The following is a 16,972-nucleotide window of genomic DNA, read 5'->3' on the forward strand; positions in this document are numbered from 1 at the left end:
ATATTTGAGCTTCCTTTTAAGGAAAGAATTAGAATTGTCTAAATATTCTTCTAAAGTCGAAATTTTCACAATTATCCCGACTAGTTACATGTGTTTATAGAATTCTCATTTTTAATAGAACGATATGTCAATTCAATGAAAAAGGATTTTTTGTTCCAACAGACTTTTTGTCCGTTTTCAACGGGAATGTGGTTTAGGAGCGAAAGATAGTAACATCTATTCTAGAATTAAGAACTGACTAGATGGCCAAAGTTTTAGGGTAAATGAGAAGCCAGAAACGAATTTAAGGTCACACTTACAACATTTTAGTTGTAAGTTAGTTAGTTGTTGTAAAAAGTAAGAAAAGAAAGTCTCAGATATTGTCAAAATCCGAAGACCCGCTGCCGCCAGCTTTGATGCTTCAGGACTGTAAAGGATCTGCCGAAATGGATCCATCAGCGCTAACCAACCAAGCTTTAAGATATGTGCGGTAACAGATGGATACTCGAAGATGTGACTCGTTGTGAGCTGAGTTTCCGAGCAGTTCTTGCAGTAAATATAGGTTCTTGTTCCATCAGGAAGGATTTCATTCCCTTATTGTGATTCTTTCTTAATCTAGCTAGTGTAGTTGTTACATTTCTTGGAAAATCAAAGTGACCCAAAATAAATTACCCATTCCCCATTCTCATCGCCCTAGGTAATATTCATTAAAATATCTAAAGGAACATTGCCATGTCCATCCACTGCTTAAATATTGGCACCATTGTACAGAACTCCAACCTCAATAGAACTAGGCGGATGGATCAACGTCACATGTAAAGAAATTTTGAAATCCTTATTCCATATGTTTGGATTTGCTTCTGAATGCAACATCTGAACTGCATATTCCACATGATAACCTTTGCAGGAAAAAATTAGTGGGGTGACTCCATTTGAATTCAATAGATCGTGATCTATACATGGATGTTTTAATAGTTTTTTGTCGATCCATATATCAAATGGTTTGCGATCTAGAATCGGTGTTACAAACAATGAGCAGTCAGAGACGGCAAAATGCAATGCCGATGTCACAGGATAATTCTGAGCATTGATTAAAGCACCATGCTCAATAAATTCTTTGGCAACTAAACGTTTCCATTGAATTACTGCGAAATGTAAAGGAGCATAACCTAAGTGATTTGCCAAATTTATATCAGCACCGGCTTGAATCATGCATCTAACCACTTCAATGCTGTGAGCGGGACTCATACATGCCCAACGGAACGGCGCTGTACCACCGTAAAAATAGTGCTTGGTATTCATTTCTCTAGCAAATAATTCGCAAACCTGGTTTAAGTCTCTGAAAACTCAAACACAGTTAAACACATGATTAGTGATCTTCATGAGAATTATATTTAATAATCTTTCTAGGAATAGTAATGTTGCATAAAGGGTTTGTTGGTGATTGGTACAAATATTTATCAAGCCGTTGGATAAATAGTCGAATCTGTGCATTAAACAAAATGCACGAGATAACAGAAGCACTTATAGAGCAAAAGTTTTGTTTTTTGTTCTTGTTTAATGTCTAGATTCTTATTTTAAAAAAATCAATCTAAATTTGAAACAATCTAAGCTTTTGAACTTTCAAAAAGCTACAAATAAAACAAACAAAAAATGCTGTCTATTAAAATGTTCGATAATATCTTAAATAAAATGTATCAAAACTGTATAATATTTATCTTGCTGTAGCATTGATTAATATTTTTAGAGCCATGAGAAGTATGCTACAGATCAATTTTATCAGTATTTGTACAAAATTATATAAATTGGCATAAGTTCTGACAATTTTTTCAATAACACAGAAACTATGATGTTACAATTCCTGATCTCACATAAAATGGTGTCTTAAAGTTGTTGCTTAGTGTTTAAGTAACCAAATTAATTAATCAAATTAAATTCATCTAATAAGATAAATATATCGCTTTTCTTCAGTCAATCTCAATCCTAAGTATTTTACTATACCATGATTAGAGAAAATGGCTTTTTAAAGGTTTTAAGTCCAAAATTTACAGATGAATACAGTAAAGATCGGGGTCTACTATTTCACAAAATATTCATGATAATTATTTTAAATAAAAAATAAATTCGAATCGAATATAAACCTTGGACCTGTGGCATTATTCAATTTTAGAAACTACAGCTGCCATAGAAGAATGGAGAAAAGTTTTTACCGTTAGGAAAAACACACTGAGTTAAATATTCTAGGGAAAGTTGAGCTAAGAAAAGTTTTCAGCCCAAACAATGAATTCCTTTCTATGCAGTGAATAAAGCAGAATTTACATGTGACCAACTATTACGCGCTGTAGAAGGACACGCCTGCTTCAGGAAAATCACATAACCACAATGGGACAATGTCAAATAGTTGCCCTAATTAGAGAACAAATAGCCATTGTCTCATTCTGGTCAGTTGATGCTCTTGGAGGTAGTCGTGACTTTTTACTGGGCGCAATAGATGGTCTTTTATGAACGTTCCTTTAGAAATCTAGGTAAGAAAAATGAGTTGGATTTTTCATTTGTAAAACATTTTATAATCTAAATTTTAGATTAACATTAATCTAATTCCACCCCTGCCAGATCTCCAAATTTTAGGTGTTCCAATTGTATTCACATCTCCTCATTCGCAATACTTTCATTAATGGCAATGTGAGTTATTCGCTGATAAGCACTATATTTATTTAAACACTTTTTTCAGTTCTACTGTGATGTTGCATAGTAAAAAATTGATGAGTTGTCAGTAACCAACTATTTTTGAAATTATTCCATATCATTGGAAAAGAAAGATTTATGTCCAGTTTATACAAACTAACTTTTCTTATTTCGAATCTAATATTTTACTTTTTTACAAAAATTCTTCAAGCTGCCATAGAGTCCGAGTAGCATCTAATTAGTTATTCAAAGTACTGTTTAACATTAAAAAATTCATCAAAGCTATTATAAAAGCTAATTGAAATGAACAATTATTTAGATAGATACAATTTCAGAATAATTTAGAGCATTAGCAAATTATATTTCAAGACTAAAAAATAATGCATTATATGATTGTTAAAATTCAGTGTGCAATATATTTTAAATGATCAATTCTTCGAACTCACGATTGAAAATTTTCGATTAAAGAAATTTATTATCGATCATTTTCTACAGAATCAATTAAAATGATTAGTTACATTAAAGTATGCAGCTTTATAAATAATACGATTTAAAAACATTGAAAATTAATATGCCTAGATTTGTTTGCATTCTTTCAAAAATTAAAAGTTGAAAATACAATTTTTAAAACAATTTATTAACAACCCCAATTCTTTTTTATTTTCGTAACAATCAATTAAACATTTTTATTTTATTTTTGTATAAAATAACAAACACTTCCTAATTAATTTTGCAAATAAATTCATTGATAAACAAAGCTATAAGCTATTAAGGTTTAAAATAGATTTATACATTTCTCTTATCAAAATTCTAATAAAAATACAATTTGAAATGATATAAAAAATTAGAGAATTCAAAACTTCAGTACAGCCATTTGGGCAGCATTTCATTGTTCAGATTTTTCTTATTCTAAATTAAAAGCAAAATAGAAAGAGCGTTCTTGGACATCTTGCAATGACTTAGGGATTCTCATATTAGAAAACGCAACAATTAGGCAAAAAATATCTTCTCTTATCAAATGCTTAGAAATCAAATGAATAATGTCTATTTTCGCTAGCAAAGTGGCAATGTTTGTCAACTCAGTTCCTTCCTCACGTTTTTGAGAGCATATTGTCATTTCCAATATTTCACACAAATTCCATTTTTGTACCAGGTATAAGATTTCAACAAAATAATCGGGGTAAATGTCTTCTGCTAATCGATCTACCACAGGCTTGTGAATCTGCAATAAGAGATTATCAATTTGATCTTCATTATAGCAACTCCAAACAAAGTCATGCATTGTTATATTATCTGTAATAAAGTCGCTTCTCATTTCATTCACTTGATCACAACATTTATTCCAAAACTGAAATAACTCAGGTTCGCTTTCCAATGCTCGTTTCAAGTCATTTGTTACGCAATATTTAAACGCAATTATTTTTAATATGTAAATTACCCATTCCTCATTCTCATCATCCAAGGTAAACTTCATTAGAATATCTAAAGGAGTGATGCCATGTCTATCTACTGCATAAAGGTTGGCACCACAGATCAGAAGTTCAATCTCAATATCACTTGGCGGATGGGTTAATGCCACATGCAAAGGCGTTTGGAAATCCTTATTGCATATATTTTGATTTGCTTTAGATCGCAACAACTGCACAGCAGATTCTATATGATAATCTTTGACAGAGAGCATAAGTGGGGTGTCTCCATTTGAATTTATTAGATCGCGATTTATATATTGATGTTTTAATAGCATTTTTACGATCCATATATCAAGATGTGTGCGATCTAGAATTGGCGTTCCAAACAAGGCGAAATCGGAGACGGCAAAATGCAAGGCTGACATTCCAAGATAATTCTGAGCATTGATTAAAGCTCCTTGCTCAATCAATTCTTTGGCAACTAAACGTTTCCGTTGAATTACTGCGAAATGTAAAGGTGTATAACCCATGTGATTTTCCAAATTTATATCAGCACCGGCTTGAATCAAGCATCTAACCACTTCAATGTTGGGAGCGGGATTCATGCATGCCCAATGGAATGGTGTTGTACCACCGTAAGTCTGGTGATTGGGATCCAATCCTCCAGCCAGCAATTTGCGGACACGATTTAAGTCGCTGAAAACTTTAAAGCAGTGATGCATAAGATTAGGGAACTCCATGAGAAGTGTATTTAATAATCTAAGTATAGAAATAGGCAATATTGCAAGAAACTGATATTGGTGGTCGGTATAGAAATTCGATTGGAACTTCTCGTCATTTAGCAGATAACAATTGTTATCCAAGTCTATGAGGGAAACACATAAAATCAGTGGACACCACTCAAAGCATTTTTAAAACCACATTAGCTTGGATTGTCGTTAAAAGTGCCAGTTTTTAAGAAAGTACATATATGATGCCATCCGTTGATACGAAAATATCAAGATTGCTTAACTTTGAAATTAGCTGCTGCATAGATATGTATTTTTAAAAAAAATTCATCTTGGAGAGTATCGTATCTAATGAATAAAGCACGAACAATCAAGAATAAGTATTTAATCAATCACACTTAACGAACGGAGGACGTAAGTTTTTCAATGCTACCCAAGTGTCTCTGGCGATTTTAATGGATGGCATCATTATATTTCTTGCCCGAATTATACCATCTTTGTATGATTCCATTTCAGCTTATGAGCTTATAAATCCATTACTGGATTCTCTATGATGAGTGGTTTAACTTTTCACCATGATGATTATGGATTGAAAGAATCAATTTTAACAGTTCGGGGAATGTAATTCTGTATAACTAATTCCCACATAAAGATAAAACACTTTTATCTTATATATTCAAATTGAAAAATTGCAATAAATTTAAATGATTATAACTATTTTAAGCGGCTACATTTAGCTCCAAAAATATCTATTATGTCTACTTTAATTTAAATATCTTGCGCATGATGTGCATCTTATAATATTTCTTAAGCTAGTCCTTTTAGATTATAATTCAGTTGGATATTTAAGCTGCATTATTTTAGTACAATTACGAGTGTTCTGTTAATTCTATACACGAGCCATCTTGCAGAATCATGTTACCTTGACTCTGCAACATTTATTTCTAAAATGAAACTGTCTGAATCACTTAGCCTACAGTCAGCACTCAAATTGATTGTCACTTCAACGTATGAAGTATATTTTTGCTTAACAGGCTAAATGTCGTTTTAAGAAAACTGGGTTTTTTACTTATGATATTCGAGTTAATCCCCAACCAACATGTGATAAAAATATGATGTCAGATTTTTTTTTTATTTTTATAGAAAGATGTATGAATATAGCAGATCGATGAAAAAGAATGTCACAAAAACAGTGTATAATTTTATTCATTTTGTTACAATAAGCAAACTAATAGTTAGTTGCAAAATGTTTTGTCTGGACCACAACTTGTAATCGCTTAGACATGGATCTGACCAGTTTTTGGATTGTTTAAACTGAAATTTTGGCACACCTTCCCTTAAAAATTTTTTTGAGATTCTATTTCCTTCTCATCTCATGTTCATGGATGTATTTTTCCAACTGAGATCATAAATTTTCTATAACGTTTTAGTCTGGAGATTGGTATGGCGTGTAAAGCTGTTGCTTGATGTGGTACACGAAGTATAACTTGAAAATCCTTGCTGTATGCTTCGGATCGTTGGCTTGCTGAAAGATGAAGTTTGATTTTAGTCACAATTTAACGATAATTTTTTGGAAGTTATTCTTTAAAATTTCAAGATATATTAGTTAATCAATAATGCCATCAATGCGAACAAGTTTTCCTACTCCATTTACACACATACAACCCCAAACGAGAGCGGATTTTTCCCTCATACTTGACCATCTTTATTTTGTTCTTAGGATCCAGTTCTTCCCAGCTTCCCTACACACTTTATATCTTCCATCATTGCCATATAGATTAAATTTGCTTTCATCAGAAAAATTTATAGAATATTTCAATTTCATTCTAAAACTGTTTTTTGCAAAAGAGGTTCCATTTTTTTCCTGTTGGCGTAACTATTGAGTGACTTCCATATTGGAATTCGACCTTGAAATCCTGCATTATGAAGAAAAACGTCTTACAGTTAAAGCTTTTTAAAAAAAAAAATTGCTGAGGATCTCTATGATAAAAGTGTCGGGCGCTTAAATTTGAATTTTTCTTTATTGAATGCAAAATCTTCCTCTTTGCAGTACTGCACAAAATTTCTTTATGTTCTCTTCTTGGAATATTGGCCACATTTTCAGTTCTACATTTCTGTAATGTTTTTGGACACGGCCATGATTTTTCCCAATCAATGAAGCAATTTCTCGTAAAGATTTGTCACCTTTCATTCACTTAACTAAAAAGTATCATTCTCATTAATTCCTCACCTATAATATATTTAAAGGGTTTTTAGGGTGAAAAAATAATAATTGAACTTGTAAAATTATTATTATTATCTTTATATACATGGAATGCTGTAAATGTAGAATGCTGTAAAGAAAATTTTCATCAAAAAAATTATGAATGACAATTCTTTTAGGTACATACTCAATGCTTTGTATACCACAAGAGATTTATATAATTAAAATAATCTGAAGACAGACTTTATATTTGCTTGTTTAGTCCAATATAACTCGTAATGGATATTTTAACGTTCCTGTAAATATTAAATAGTAAGTTTGTATTATATTTTCACACCTTTAAATAAGAGAGCAAGAGATGCATATTCAATTTTGAAACTCCCTGCATATTCTAACAAGTTGCAATAATTTCAATTTTTCAATCGTCATAAAAAACACTCATTTGATTCCGACATAAAAATGTTGAAGTTCTTGTAATAGCTTTTTTTTACAAGAGGGTATCAAACGGCTTATGAATTCGATAGAAATATGGATAAGAAAAACCTAATATCTCTTTTAACATACTGGATACATTAATTATTAAAATATTTCCCAAAACATTAATGATTTAATAGTAGGTCGAAAACAATCCATTGAACCTTGATAAGAAATGTGAAAACTAAATTCTCTCGACATTCATTAAACTTCAGCGAGGCAAGAAATATTTCGGATAAAGTTTTATAGGTGCAAATAAAAATTGTAAATTTCATTGCAACAAAAATGTTTAATTGTACATAATGCATAAAATAAATTTCAAATAATTATCAAAATTTTGATACATTTTTGTGCAACAAAGAGTGTTATTATGGGAAAGATAATTGTGCAACTTTTATTCCATAATTTTGTGGGTTTGTCGAATAATTATTGACGAAAAAATTTGCGTTACTTTTGATCTTTAAATGGATAATTTGAATAAAAATTTCATAAAATCTTATCGAAATTTCTCCCTCCCAGTTTCTAAGACATATTTCAGTCAAATTTGGTGACTGCTGTGTCGAACAATAGGCAGCGTACAGGATCCTCAATTGATTTCTTTTTTCATAAAAGATCATAATGATTTCTATATTTTGATGCGAAGCATTGAAACTAAATTATTTTTGTATAGTTTAGTAGCTGATAATTTAAACATTTAACTTAAAATTTAGAGTATTTATTCCACATTACAGCCTTCAAAGACCAGCGAATTCTGAAGGATAAATGGATGCTAAAATTTTTCGTTTGAATTGAAATCTTTCAAGAAGGATAACAGTCTACCCCCTTTCCGCTGACGTTGCGCGAACGCACACCTGTTTTTACTTTTCCCTCCTTCCCTACAGAAGTACCTGCTTTGTGGAATGTACTGACAAAGAGTGACCTTGGCTAAAGTACTTCACAACCAACCCCCAATTAATTTTTATTTTTTCTCAGAAAAAATGAGTTTGGAAATTTGAACAAAAAAAAAAATGCTTAAAGTAAAAAATCGATTATTAGGTGTAAAATAATTTATTTAAGTCAATTTTTTCACTGATTTGTTAGTAGTGCTATTCTTTAACATAAAACTGTAATTTATTCAAAAATTGGTTTAATCGTTATTTTTTTATATTTATTTATATTGACCGTCGCGTCAACGCAACACCAGCGGTTAATGGGTTAAAGCAGGTACTAGATAATATTTTAATCGGTCAACCTTTAAAATATTTTTATAATATAAGATAGTTTTTAGTCCTAAATGACCTATGTAATGTCTCAAGACATAAAAAATAGCATTAAAGAATTTAATATCAAATTATAATCACTAGAACTAGAAGCCATTTTTATACACTTCTATTGTACTTCTAGCTAGCACTAATTAAATTTTTAAAGGATTTTAATTAATTTAAGCCCAGAAGTACTCTATACTAGTCTTCCTGTTTGTTTCTTACTTGCATATTAATCCGCAGCTCATTTTCGCCAAATAAAATCGCCAAGGCATACGACAAATGCCAAGTAGTTTTGGTCGCCATATTGGCAGAATGAAGTTTGAGAGGATTTGCATCTTTATCATAATAGAGAAAATATCATACAACGTATTCAAGTTACTTCAGGGAGAGTTAGTTCTCTTTTCATGGTTTTCTCATGTACGGACAAATATTGTTTTTTGCTTTAAATTCTTTAAAACAATGAAAGAAAAACCGAATATGTAATTTTCTAAATCCTTTATTTGACAAGTTGTGTCTAAAATTGGATGCAGATTTACAGTTTTGGTATCAGAATTCCATGGTAGATTTCATTTATAAAGCTAGTTTTATTTTAGAATTATTGCTTTCGTTTACAAATGACTATACATATCGATAGACAACTAGATCTTTGACGAATCAGATGCATATTTTGAAATTCAGCGTATTTGCTAAATTTCTTCTATTTCTCTTTTTAGTTATTGTGTTCATAAGCACTTGAACAAACGGACTTCCCTTCAATGGACTTTATGTCAAATTCGAAAGAAGTCAACAATTCTGTCATAACAGCTGCAGAAAGAATTTCATTTAAACACGTTTCAATATTTTATGAATAATTCAGAGACTTGCATGACAATATTATTGTAAGAATGGAGTTTTCTAATCCAAGATGATCTTACATGCCATGATACATCAAAATCTCGAAGTTGAATTCTGTATCAGGACACTGATTCTTATATGATAAATTTGAAAGAAATACACTCTTAAAAGCTGAATTGAATCATATTATAAAAATATTTTGGAAAATGCCAAGGTATTGAGCTTATGCTTTAACCAAGAAGAGAACGAAAAAATATTTAGTTCATTTAAGAGATGCATAGGAAATGCAACAGAGTTTCGAATAGGCCCATATTAAATTTCTATCCTGAATTGTAAGAACCACGAATAATTTTAAAAGAACTTTATTTAGATTTAACAAAAGCACAATGCTCCAAAATGATTAGTATTTATTAACATCTCAGTGAGATAATTACGTTTCGAACCCATCGAGTATTGTGCTTATTTTAGTAGATGTTTAAGGTCTTCTTCTAACGTCTTCTTCGTCTAACACTTCTCCCAGTGGGTACTGTGATATTCTCAACAATTAAGTAGATCAAGTGAATGTCTATAAAAGAAATGTATATAAAACCCATTTAGTCATTGACTGGGATATATTTAAGTATCAACATATCCAAGATACAACTATGATTCCATCAAGTTCAGGGATAAAGCTTACTTTTTTCAGAAAAAGAATAATCAAGTTACTTGATCCCCTAACAGAATGGTTTCAAAACAGGAATATGAACTGAGATATATTTTGTTTTTAGCAATTGATGCTTTTCAGAATTTGGTACAAGTAGCATTACAATAAATTTGTACGTGTTTTGTTGCGATTCTTTCATTTTTGGCATGCATATATTAAATTAGTACCAAAGTTTATTCCAACAGTTTCAGTTTATGTATTTACAGTTATTTTTTTATTTAAAAAATGAATTTTTATGTTTTAATATGCTTAACATTCTTATGTAAATTATTCTTAGAAGCTACTAAAATTATATTAGACATCATTTAGAGAAGCAAGAAAATTGTATCATTAAGAAGAACAAATTCCAGTTTTTTACATTAAAATACTAGAAAATACATATAATAAGTAACAGCATTGAAACATATATATGTTCAGGATACGAGGAAATATATTACTCATTATTTTGTACAATTAAAAAAAATAATTGGGCAAACAGATCCATCTGCAGTATTTATGAAATGACCTTATTAATGAAAGAAATCGTATTTTTAAAGATGCAGTCAGGATAAATAAATATACAATATCAATCAATTCATAATTAATATTTAATAAGATAAACGAAAACTTAACTGACATGTAAAGAAAAATTACTCAAAATACGAATAAAGTTGATTTTATTATAATCAACACATTAATTGAGGTAAAGTTAGATTTTACCTATTATTTTATGTCTCAAATATTAAAACGAATGCATTGATGTACATTTTGCTTTGCCTCATTCTCATATGAGAAAGTTCAGCTATGCAACAACAAAAATCCATATATGAGAGATATTTCGGAAACAAAAGATAATGTCTATTATAGAGCAAGATATTTCGTCTTCTTTTCTTGTTGTATATTTTCCCAATATTGCAAACAAACTCGATTTCAGTATAGTTTCTAAACTGTCAAGCAAATATTCAAAAAAAACATGGTTAATTCTTATTTTCAACTACAGGTTTTTTAATCTACAAACAATATGATTTTAAAATGGATATCATAAAAGCAAATACAGCTGAAGTCATGTTATATTACTTGAAACAAGAGAAGTTTTTATATGTACAAGTGCATAATAGTATATATTTAATAACAGTAATATTTGAGGAATGCATTCCATGTAAATTCATTTCTAGAAACTTCCCGATTCACTGAAATCCTTTGAGTATGTAGCTGACTTTAATCACAATTATGCTTTGTAATCTTTTAATTTTTTTCCCAGACGGTTGCTGTTATTAGACTAGGCTTCTGGATTTTGAGACACATATGAGAGTTGTAAAGAAGGCTTATTGACAATTTTGATATTAATGCAATTTCAGAGAAAAGATTACAAAAATAAATAAAAAAAGTATAGCAATTATTTTCAAAATTAGAATAGTTAATTCTGAAGAACTAATCGAAATGAGTTTTGAGTTGAAACCTTATCTTACTTCAAGTCGAATATCACACTAAATGCAAGAATGTTTTCTTACCCTTCCACATTTTTTTTCGATTTAAGGTGTTTTTGAGAGAAAAATGACAAGCAATCTCCCAATTAAGCATTCTTATAAATACAGGTAAAAGCCGAATTGTTAAAATTATATATCACTTTCAAACAGTTTTAAAAATATGTAAAACTATGCAAGGAAGACAATGCATTGGATGTCAGTAATATTTATATGTGACAGTATTTTTCATACCATGTTTTAACACATCAATTTTTATTTAGAAAACGCCAAATGCAATAAGATGTTTGGAACACACAAAAGAATTCTTATTAAAAGATACTGAAAATAGTTTACTTAAAATTATCTAAGGTATAAGATCATACATATACACAATGCAATAGTTTTAAAACCCACACATTTCATGAGTAATACAATAATCAGTTGATTCTTTATTTCATAAACATATCACTATCCTTTTATATTTTCTAGAAAAAATTGAACCTGAAACGAATATAAACATTTTGTCTTAAGAATCACCTGCATATAAAGACTTCAAATGACGAAACAGAAAACCAGAATAGCTTTTAGTGTTATTAAAGTCGCTGGTTAAAAAGAAAGTTTTCATCGAAGCCAATTGATTTCAATTTCATGGCAGCAAATAAGTCTTAGGAGAATAAATAATTTATAGTTAATAGAGTTATGGTCATATGACAGAGATGCTCATCCGGGTATATGTTTAGTATAAAAAGTTGATATGGTATAACATTATAAAATTATTCCACAAATATTGTCGGCTTTAGTTACAGTATGCACGTCCTGTGTACCAACATGAAAGGCGCAAGTACTTATTTTGCAAAAAAATGATTATAAAATATAAAGTTTTATAGGTTACAATATTACAATTCAAATTTAATAATAATTAATAAATACAATTATTCAAAAATATTTTTAAAAAAATGGAAACAATGCATTTATAAAGCACAAAAATAATACAAAAGTACCAAAGAATTCGCTAAAAGAAAATAAATGCAACTGTCATCCGAAATATTTACTTTTGTAACAAACAATAGAAGCAATATGGTAATAAAAACAATTATAATTTAAATAATTAAAGTAAGAAATAAATTTCATATTTACTTTATTGCATCTTTGGAATACGCAAAAATATGTTTAGCATGTTCCAACCATACATTACTGGAAAATTTCAGAGCTAAATTTTTGTTGCTAATGTTCTGTACAATTCGGTTTTAATGGCGATCAAAAAGCGCCCAAAAAATGTCGCCATATTATAAATATATACTCAAGTGCATTATTATTTGTTACGAAAAATTTCATGGGAGAGCAACATACAGGCTTGCAAAAAAAGGAAGCAGCCTAGCGACTTCAACTTCTGCTGAGCTCACATAGAACTGTTCTCTCAGGCGAAATCCCTAAATATGAAGAATTGGATGGTTCCTCCTACTCATGATTGGTATAGAGCCAATAAGCCGCGCCAGTCCTTAATTCTTCCTTGTGATAGAAAAACCAACACTTGCCTGTCGCGCCTTGCCAGTGGCCACCTAAATGTCTTTTCTTTTCTCAGGGTGAAAAAATTTACCCTCTTTGCCCGAAATGCTACCAACGTCAGGCTTCTGCTGAACATATTCTAGACTGTTTACGACTTCTTTGGGGATAAGTTTATTGTTCTCCCTTCCTCGTTTTTGACTTTATTCTTGTCAATGGATTTTTGGATTTGGTCTGACTAAGTCAGGCCGTGGAGATTAGCAACAACAACAACAACGAAAAATGTTGAACGTGTGAATCGCATGCTATTAAGTTTGATGACTGAAATCGCCAAACTGGCGAAATTTCTTCTTGGCGCTTATTGGTCACCGTTACAACCGACAAGTACTCAACGTTCTAGTTATTTCTTTCACCAAACAGCACATATGTCACTTCTTCTAAATCTAATTTTGCTTTTCCTAACAATATCTAGTTTCAATTATGTTTGTAAAAAAGTAGATATTCTTAGCTCAATATATTCCTTCATAACAGGGTTGTCAGCAGTTGCAGATATTTTCTTTTAAATATTTTCTTTATTGTTTTTCGAATGAAAAATATAGTTAATTGTTGGAGATATACTATTTTTTAAAAAACAAAGGAAGAAGATAAGCAAAAATTTAACTCAAAGATCGTGGGTATCTCTGGATTACAAATAGGAGATACGCAAAATTTAATTTATTCCTCAATTACTAAACATTGACTAGAGGTTAGAAAGTTAGAGGACGTTAGAAATTCAAATACCATGCATTCGAAGCACCCTGTGAAGAAGAAGAAAATGAAAGATTTAATTCTTTCTCTAGAATGTTACTAAATGAAGGCTTGTGCTATATATTATTTAAAGGGAACAAGTAGAATGTGTATCACAATGTAACCTTTTGTATTTGATATCAAGGAGTTGAAGATTAAATAAGCTATAACGTGTTCCTAATTTTAACGATAATCGACTCTGTTCTTTAATTTTTTTAAGGAATCAACCATATATTATATCTTCTTTTCATAAAAAATAAAGATATTCCAAATTTACCTAGATAGCTTCATGTTTTGATTTTCTTTGTATATGTTTCGTGTCATGATTAATGCAGCGCTTTCGTTAGCTTTCAAAGTCATAACCCTTTGCACTTGGAAAAATAATTCGATGCATAATTATTCACCTAATACAAATATTTATTAATTTTACCGAAAAATAAATATATATATATAACTGTTTTTAAGTTTATTTCTCCCGTTTAATTGATGAGCATCCTCTTACTATTCTGCAGGCATTTTATTAATTAAATAAATAAATAAAACGTCAAAATGATGCGCCGTATTGAATGGTGAATAAGAGTCACCACCATTCAAGCATTAGCCCTTAGTCCCCTGTGCTAAGGATTAACATCAGAGACTGATAATAAATACTAAAATTTATTTTAAAAAATAAGCTTGTAAAATATTTTGTTATCACATTTTAATGAATTTAAAATATTATCATCCTATTTTATTATAAATGGTAATTTTTAATATATTTTATTGAATATTATTTCCTTCAGGTACTATTGTTTTCAATACTGTAATGCTGAATTGATCAAATATGTTGTATTGGCATTCATTATTTAACGACATTTACAATACAAAAATGATTATTGGTCATCAAAACAATATTTTACCATTCATTTATCTACAGGTTTATTAAAGAAAAGTAAGTCACAACACCAAGAAAAATTTTTAAGAAAAAAATTATTTTTCAGGTATGTTTTTAATATTTTTATTTATATCGTATCTGGTAATTACTTAAAATTTAAATAAAATATTAACTGCACATTCGAATATTTCAGAAAAAAAATGTGTAATGTTACCTCCATTTAAATAACACTTTTACAACAAAAGAATGTTTTTCGTATCTGTCCACATCTTATTTCAAATTAAAAAAAAGAAAGAATAGAAACCGTTTCATATCATTCCTGGACATACAGAATTTCATTTTCAAACAGTTACATAACTATATAAAATTGGTCATAGCATAAAATGTGAGCAATATTTCTTTATCTTATTAAAATTATTTTTCCAGATTTAATATGAGGATATTTAAATTTGTGCAACATCCTTAAGTTCATAATTCTTCGAGAAAAATATAAGGAAATTTACGAATTTTTGTTTTTATAAAAATAACTAAAAATAGGAATTTAAAATATATTAACTATAAATTTTTCATGTTTGTTTTTAAAAAATTATCAAGCAGTTAGATAAATATTCGAATCAGTTCATTCAACACAAAGCACGAGACAACAGAAGCAGTTATAGACAGGAAATTTTATTTTTGTTCAAGTTTAATGTCTGGGTTCTTATTTAGAAAATAAATGAAACAATCTAAGATTTTGAAATTATATAAAGCTTCAATTTAAATAAAACAAAAATACTAGCTATTAAAATTTTCCGATAATATTTTAAATGAAATACATTGAAATTGTATAATGCTTATATAAAAAAATCCTGCCTTCTCATTTAATATTTTTAGGCCATGGGAAGTATGCTACGAATGAAATTCAGCTGTTCTTGTATAAAGTTATATAAATTCGCGTAAGTTCTGACAAATATTTCATTAAGACATTAAAATTTAATAAACTAAATGCATCCTTTTTCTTCAGATAATCTCAATTCTGAAAATACTTTAAATTACCATGACTAGAAAAAATGGTCTTTTAAAAGGTTAAAAATCCTCGTTTTTGCTAATTAACATAGTAAATATTGAGATCTCGTATTTCTCAAAATATATTCATGATCAATTTTTTTTTAAATTAAAAATCAAAATCGAATCGAATATAAACATTGCACCTTTGGAAATATTGAATTTCAGAAATTACAGCTGCTATAGAGAAAGGGAGAGAAGTGCTTACCCTTAATGAAAGCATGCCAAGTTAAATATTCCAGAGAAAGTTAAGCTTAGAAAAATTTTCAGCGCAGCCAATTATTTTTTCTTCAATTCACTGAATAAAGCAGAGTTTATGTGAGGTTAACTATTACGCGCTGTTGAAGGACACGCCTGCTTCAGGAGGATCACATAACCGCCATGGGACAATGTCAAATAGTTGCCCAATTAGAGATCAAATTGCCCTTATCTCATTCGAGTCAGGAGATGTTCATGAGGTAGGCATTGCCTTTTACTGGGCACAATAGTTGGCCTCGTGTGAAATGCTGGTTTAGAAATCTAGGTAGGAAAAATGAGTTGTATTTTCCGTTTCTAAAGCATTTTATAATTTAAACACTAGACAATTAAATATTAATATAATTCCACCCCTGGAACATTTTAGAATTTCAGATGTTATCATTGCATGAGCATCTCCTTATTCGCAGTACTTTTATAACCAGTAAAGTGTGTTTATTCAGTCATAAGCGCAGCAGTTATTTTGAAGTAACACATTCTTTCAGATTTGTTGTAATATTGCAGTGTAAGAAATCGATCAATTGTCAAGAATAACAAAAACTTTATTTTTTGAAATTATTCCATATCACTGGAAAAAAAGTATGTCCAGTTTATACAAAAATCCTTTTTTTCTTATTTCGTTAAACATTTTATTTTACTTTATAACAAAAATACTTCAAGCTGCCATAGAGTCCGAGTCTATTTATTTATTCAAAGCAATGCTTAGTATTAAAATAATTCATCAAAGTTATTATAAAAGTTACTGAAAATGAAAATTATTTATTTAGATAGTTGCAATTTCAGAAATATTTGGAGCAGTAGCAAGT

General features: G+C 29.7%; 1 protein-coding gene across 1 annotated transcript; it reads right to left on the bottom strand.

The window, feature by feature from the left end:
- Positions 1-726: 726 nt before the first annotated feature.
- LOC129984997 (ankyrin-3-like) lies at positions 727-4,813 on the bottom strand. Its single transcript, XM_056094930.1, has 3 exons — positions 4,103-4,813; positions 3,815-3,886; positions 727-1,305 (listed from the first exon to the last, which is right to left on the bottom strand). Exons 1-3 carry the CDS (start codon positions 4,811-4,813, stop codon positions 727-729), a joined length of 1,362 nt encoding a protein of 453 aa, XP_055950905.1.
- Positions 4,814-16,972: the final 12,159 nt, after the last annotated feature.

This window comes from Argiope bruennichi, chromosome 9, assembly GCF_947563725.1.
Source record: "Argiope bruennichi chromosome 9, qqArgBrue1.1, whole genome shotgun sequence".
Taxonomy (NCBI): Eukaryota; Metazoa; Arthropoda; class Arachnida; order Araneae; family Araneidae; genus Argiope; species Argiope bruennichi.